At 34.4% G+C, this 7,387-nt stretch overlaps 1 protein-coding gene across 2 annotated transcripts in view; it reads left to right on the top strand.

Annotated features, from left to right (window-relative positions):
* Positions 1-7,387, top strand: part of SLC9A3 (solute carrier family 9 member A3) — a 130,508-nt gene that overhangs the window by 14,726 nt on the left and 108,395 nt on the right. For both annotated transcript variants that reach the window (XM_072411969.1, XM_072411968.1), the window contains exon 2: positions 2,878-3,180. In XM_072411969.1, coding sequence (XP_072268070.1) covers positions 2,878-3,180 — 303 coding nt within the window. The remainder of the gene's footprint in view (positions 1-2,877; positions 3,181-7,387) is intronic.

Raw genomic sequence — 7,387 nt, 5'->3', positions numbered from 1 at the left:
ACAGCATGTACAGAATTGTGCACAATATGATTGTTCAAGTATAATCGTGCATATTCGTTGATCGGTCGTAATCGTTCATTTTCTAACAATAATTAATGGAAGTGTGTACCTAGCTTTAGCCTAAAATAGATTTGACATGTGCTCTTTAATCTTCATGTGAAGTACAGGGGTATGTAATAGTGCTATGTATCTTTTTATAATGTATCTTTTTATGTATCCTTTTACATTGTATCTTTTTACAATGTATCTTTTTACATCTGTTTGGACATCTGTTCGACCAACACTAGTCTGTAGTGTGCCTTCTTGACCTCCTGAAATGGCCTAGTAGTCCAAAAAGTTTGCCGACCCCTGCTGTAGACCATTTAGTCTCAGGTCTGAACCCATTGAAAAAATCAATTTCTATAGTGTATGCTACCCTAAGACTACGTACACACTTGCAATTCTTCTCGTCCGATAATCGGCTCAGGGCCGATAGCAGACGAGAATCTGGCGTTTGTACAGCGCCCGTTGTCCATTGTATGAACGACCGTCCTGGCGGATCCACAGACGATGGACGATGAACGATCGTAATAGAAGCAAAGAGGGAGAGTGCGCCGCAGGGTGTCATTCCGTCACTCTCCCCCTCCCTTCTCCATAGAGCAGAACGGTGCTGTATGTACAGCACTTGTTCATGCATCGTGCAGTCCTTAGTCGTTAGAAAGTATCATGAAGGATCCTTTCCAACGACAATTATTGCACGTGTCTACCCAGCTTAAAACACTGGATAACTTATTTTCCAGGCCAGACACATACTAGGTTTTTGAGATTGTTCACCCAAGTGTGGTGTACCATATCCTCTTCTAAGTATAGAGAAATAGTTTTTACATTTTTTTCATGGGGCTTATATTTCATGGCATCATTGCTTTTTTGATGGGAATAACTCCTTTATCGGTTTGTCATAATTGTGGATGCAATGCAGCAGATTAATTCCATATGTTTTGGAACTGTCCTTAAATCAAATTGTTTTGGAAGAGAGTATGACAATTTGCAACAACAAAAATGGTAAACTATCTTCCTTTGACATCATTAAAAAATGTTGAGAACTTTTAAGGCCACATCCCCAGTTAACATCAGAACAAGAGTAGAGAATCCAAAATGTGTGACTTTTAAGGCCAATCAAAATTTCAATAAACATATCTTGATTTTCTCATAGAAATATAAAAATACAATTCACATAACTAAAGGATGGTCATGATTGCCCACCCATACATGTCTTTCAAATAGTATGGTAAAAAAACAGACAGAAGGAGGCAGGCAACAGGAACAGAAAACCAGCTCCACAGGCCCTTAAACGTTGGTGATTCAATTAAAAAGAGAAAAGGGGAATAAAAAAATAAATACATTATTTAATTAAGATTGATTTCCTAATTTAGAGTGTGAAAAAATAAAAAAAAGATAAATAAATAAATACCTCAATAATAAAATAAAGTTATAGTGATTTAAATTATTACTACTCTGTAGTGATTTACAGACGATGAATTGATAATAAATATAAATATTAATCGTAGAGAACATGCTTTAAAAAAAAATTAAGGAAAAATTACTACATATATTGCTTCATTCATTAGAGGTGAAGAGCTTTTAGATTTAAACTCTGATGTACATGCAGCACAAACAAGAGTACAATCACATTATTTAAAATATACCATATTTGGAAATCACATTGATTTCAATGAAATAGAAATAATCACCATTAGAAACTATATGTGTGATCTGGAAAACAGATCAAGAAGTAGCAATCTAGTTAGTGTTCAAAAATGAATAGTTGAGTGCAATAATAATCTTTCAAAATTATTCATTATTATGTTTACAGGAAAATAATACTCCTTTTGAAATTGCCACACTCAAAAATGTCAGAAAACAAATGCCAGAAACAATACCAGAGATATTTTTTGTATTCATGTTTTAAATTTACATTTAGGTCAGCAGAAAAACTAGAATATGTTCAAACTATTTTAGAATAGCACCTTTTAAGATGTACTTTTGAGAGAGGATGATCGCTTCAACCACCTATAAAGTTATAAGAAACATGGCTCTTTGGGGTAGCTTTTGCAGCTAAAGGTAAAACTGACATAAAATGATAAAAGTGACTCTCTTTTTTGAAAGATAATAATACCTCACCAAATATTATTCCTTACTTCAATGACAACTCCCACTCCAACCCTTTTATAGCGTTTAAGAATGGGTAAAGTTATGCCATTTAAACAGAAAAGTACCAAGACTTTAAGCTAGAAACATACTACACAGATGATATACTTTTGAGTTAAAGTATATACATTGTTTTTTTAGGACTCTAAGGCCCTACACTTTCATCAGTGAGGCTGGATGATCCAGCAAACCTGGAATGGATTTCCTAAAAGTCATTAGCTATTTGTTAGCAAATGACCAGATCAATTTCAGGTTTGCTCGATCATCAAGCTTCACTAATGAAAGTGAATTCTCTCCCAGCCTTGTGGCACTTTAGGTAAGTGCAGTCCAGGAAAGTGGCTCTGCAAACATCATTTCGCCATTACCTCAAAATGCAGAGCAAGAAATCAACAGGGATATTTACATCCTCCAAACACCACTCCCCCCCAATTCCCTCCCCCTCAAAATGCATTTTTTTTAAAGAATGTAATGGAATGCAATATTTTCTGAAATAAAATTCACTATATTGATAAAACTCAAAGTTTTGTATTTCCACACTGCTTTTTTTCATTAGAACTGGGGTAAGTATCTAAAAAAGTGCAAATTTAATTTAATGGTGTCAACTATTTTCCTTGTAAATTGAGTAAGCATAAGAATATAATCTAGAACCGTTCTGAAATATTACTTGTTATATTTCTTTTCTCTTTACAGGCTTTCACATATCACATAAAGTAACTACTGTTGTGCCAGAGAGTTGTCTGTTGATTGTTCTTGGCCTGCTTCTAGGTGGAATAGTATGGGCAGCAGATCACATTGCTTCCTTTACATTAACACCAACAGTATTCTTCTTTTACCTATTGCCACCTATTGTACTGGATGCTGGATACTTCATGCCAAACAGATTATTCTTTGGAAATCTTGGAACTATCCTTCTTTATGCTGTAATAGGAACAGTCTGGAATGCTGCCACAACGGGACTATCATTGTATGGTGTTTACCTAACAGGAATAATGGGTAAGTTAAATTATCTGATTTTCCTAATTTTATTTCAGCTAAAGTTAGTTAGCTATTAGTTAGGTAAAATTATATAAGACACAACATAAAACAGTAAATTAAATATTTTTTTAAGGAAGGAGGTTGCTGTAAAACAAGCAGAAAGCTTCTAGTTAAACTAAGAATATAGTTTAAAATGACATTGACGAAATATGTATTGAAAAACTGATGTCAAGAGGGAAATAACTGTAAAATAGACAACTGGACAGAGCACAAATGTATGTCCCAGCAGGTGATGTAATACTCTCTTCAGGGCCTGGTCTATATAGGAGCTTGTCAGCAGGACAACTTCCAAGTTGCAGCTCTTGGATAGCCTCACTAATCAAAGCTAACAGACAGGGACAAAACCTGGAAACAAAAAAGGGGGAAAAAACAGAGTCACGAAGCACAAAGCCTAAACAAGAATACGAGTTTGGGGGAATGTACTCATGAGATGTTACCTAATTATTCTTGTGTAGGGTTTTTACAAGGGGGCTGTTCTTCCATACTTTTATCTATTGGCTAGTTGGTCTCTGATAGTCTGAAAAGTCAGTGTCCAGAAAAACATTAAACAGTACCTTGGTACCTTGGTATTGGCAACAATGGATAGTGGGTATGGTTGGGTAGAGCAAAAAGGGTTAAAGCAACATTTTGTCTTTTTAGTTTTGTCTGTGTTCCTGTAAGTTCAACCTTACCTTCTTTAGCAGAAACATATTATTTTGTAAATGAAGAATTCCCAAACAGGTATGCTAGGAGCATAATAGATATTCTGGCCATGTTCCACACTATCCATAACTTGGAAAACAAGTTTCAATTAGTCCTATACTATATTTTACTATATTGCTGAAGGTAGCATCCAGTGCTTATCTGTAAGCTGAAGGCTTTTATTTTCTTCCAATGAAACCCCTAGCTTGCAGGCCTTCACAATGCTTTAAATGACATATTTTATTTTTTATTTTTTAATACTTATATATATTACTAATAATATATATAATAATATATATATTATTAGTAATATATATAATAATAATTATATATATTATTAAATATATTACTATATTTACAACAAAGGTATTAGGTTTACAACAGTATACAATACCATCAAACATACATAAAGTTAATAAAACAATAAAACAATTCAATGGTACAGTAAATTATCCAACATTATTTTACCTCTAATTCCTTATGGGTTCTATTACAAAATGACAGGTGGGTCACCATCCAATAATCTATGAGCATACCAAGAAGTTTGTTCAAATGTTGATATTAAACGTTTTCTAGTTTCCAAAGGTAATGTAGCTATATATGATTCCCATAGTTGAAAGAAAGATTGTAATTTGCAATCTTTATTGATTGTGGCCTCTACCCAATCCATTTGGAAGACAAATCTAAGTTTTTCCAGAAACAAACCCAATGTATGAGGTTCAACACTTATCCACTTATTCAATATGGTTTTCTTAGCTACCATTGAAATAATAATGAGTCTACTACATCCTTTAGTTATCCGAACCTGATCTGTTAGGACTCCAAACAAAGCCCAAGTTGAAGACAAGGGAAGGAATGATACCAAATTCCTCTAGGCAAACTGAACCACTAACCTCCAAAATCTTTTAACAGGGGGACAACCCCAAAACATATGATAGGAATCAGCTTCAATCAAATTACATTTTAAACATTTAGGGAGTTCATTTAAACCTATTTGAAATAGGCGGTAGAGTGAAACATACGCATTATGGAAGAATTTAAATACCATCTCTCTATACATTGAAGAAGTAATTGCCCTCCATGCTTTATGAAAATCAGATAGAATCTCATCTGGGGTTCTAGATGGACAAAAAATACTCCATCTACTTAAACCAGTATTCCTTTCTCCATAGTTCAAAGTTGGTTTATAGATATACCTCAGCTATTGCCTTTTTTTCTGGATTCGGTCTAAGCAGCATTTTATCCACTGTATTTGACCAATCATTATCTCAAAGCCTTCTCAATACTGCTGCAACATATGACCAAATCTGATAACATACAAAAATGTATTTTTCAAAAAATGGATATAATAATATTGTGGCAGCATACAAAAAAAGTTTCTTAGTTTGATCATTAACAAAAGTTTTTACCCTCCAATGCCAAACCTCTTGGTTCTCCCTATCAGTCCTTTATTAAAATCTCAATGGGAAGTTAGAAAAATTCATTACTGGGAGATGTAAAGAAGAATGACTATTTAGTTGAAAACTGTGTCTAACTTTATGCCAAAGCTGCCAGTTTGAATATAATAGTGGATTTAGTATAACTCCTTTGGGAGCAATCCCCTATGAATATGTAACATACATGTAAGATCATAGGTTGGACCATCTGTTGCTCCAAAGATGTATCTGTATAAACAATAATTGTATGAAGCCAATCCCTGAGATATCTAGTTAACGCTGCCCAATTATAAAATTCCACATCCTGGAAAATTCAGCCCCCCATTTCTAACCGACTGATGCATAATATGCATACCCACTCGGCAAATGCCATTAATTTAACTCTCTTAGTACATATAAGTATGCCTTCAAACCCTGGTAAATATTCAAGAAGTCCTAATAACGGATCTAGGGTCAGGTTAAACAACAATGGTGAAAGTAGGCACCCTTGACGGGTGCCTCTATTCATCTCTACAGGAGAAGACAGGGTTCCATTAATCAATAATCTTGTATAAGATGTCCTATATATATACTGAATAAATACTAAAAAGTTATGTCCAAAAGCCCTTTGAGCCAATACTGAATGCAGAAACGGCCACTCTACTTTATTGACCGCCTTCTCTGCATTTTTGGAAAATTAGGCATTCGTGTTGCTACAGTTGCAGCCATAGCAGTGTGGACGCTTATAATGGAGTGTTTACCTCGTACAAATCCCACTTGATGATTTGTCAACTGAGATGGTAAGAACTGTTGCAGTCTATTGGCCATTACCTTTGCCAAAATTTTATAATCACAATTTAAAAGCAAGAACGGTCTATAAGACGAGACTAAAGTCAAATCTTTGCCTTTCTTAGATAATAATATTGTATGTGCTTTGTTGAATTCTGGAAAGGGAATCTGTTGTAAAAGTATAGCATTATATACCTCTGTTAAAAGGGGTGCCACTTCACTCTTGAGTATTTTAAAAACTCAGCAGGATAACCATCCAGACCTGGAGTCTTATGATTGGCGATTGATCTAATCATCCTTTTAACTTCTTCTAATGAAATTGGTTTATTAAGGAATTCTCTATCTTCAGATTTAAGTTTAGGTAATTTAGCTTTAGTTATCAACTCATCTAATGCCCCAGATTGCATTGGTTGTGCTGTATACAGTTGTTTATAATAATCCTCAAAAATGTTTAATACTATCTTGGAATTGGTATGAGTCCTCTTAGAGATTGGATCAGTAATCTTAAAAATATATCTCTTAGGTCCATGTGGTTTAGTTAATTTTGCCAATAAAGAGCCTGTCGATAAAATTTATATTTCTGATATCTAAGATGGGTATCTACTCTAGAGGCAACATATGTATTAAAACAAGTCACAGCCTCCGGCCATTCAATTTTAGCTTCCTGTGATCCAGGCTCCAAGAAATCTCTATATGCCCTAGTTACTATGCCTAGTAAATTTGTATATTTTCTAGGATGTTCCTTATATTGCTGTCTAGTGTAATCCATAAGATATCCTCTCATGAATGCTTTCAAAGTACACCAAAGCATTATGGGTGTGTCCCAATGTTCTAGTTATCATCAAAGCTATTTGCCCAGTGTTCTTTCACAAAGTTCAAAAATTCTGGGGATCTTATCAATGATGACAGAAATTTCTATTGAAAAACTCTGTGTAATTTTTGTGGAAGCTCTAGAACCATTGTTACAGAAGCATGATCTGAGATGTTAAATTCTGCTATAAATGTATCCATAACTCCTGAAAACCATGATTCATCAATTATTATATAATCAATCCTAGAGAAAGACTTATGGGCCTTAGAATAACACGTCTTTTAACATAGTCTTTTTCGATTGGATTAAGAAGTTTCCAGGCGTCCAGCAAGGTAGTCTGGGTAAGCAAACGTAATTCGTGTTAAAACAGTCTCTGGCGTGTTTTGGGCTGGACTAGAACATTCTAATTTATTATCTTCTACCGCAATAAAGTCACCTGCCACTATCAAATTCAGATAATTCTCTTCCA

This window comes from Pyxicephalus adspersus, chromosome 5 (genome assembly GCF_032062135.1).
Source record: "Pyxicephalus adspersus chromosome 5, UCB_Pads_2.0, whole genome shotgun sequence".
In the NCBI taxonomy this organism is placed as follows: Eukaryota; Metazoa; Chordata; class Amphibia; order Anura; family Pyxicephalidae; genus Pyxicephalus; species Pyxicephalus adspersus.
This window is presented reverse-complemented; position numbering and strand designations above follow the sequence as displayed.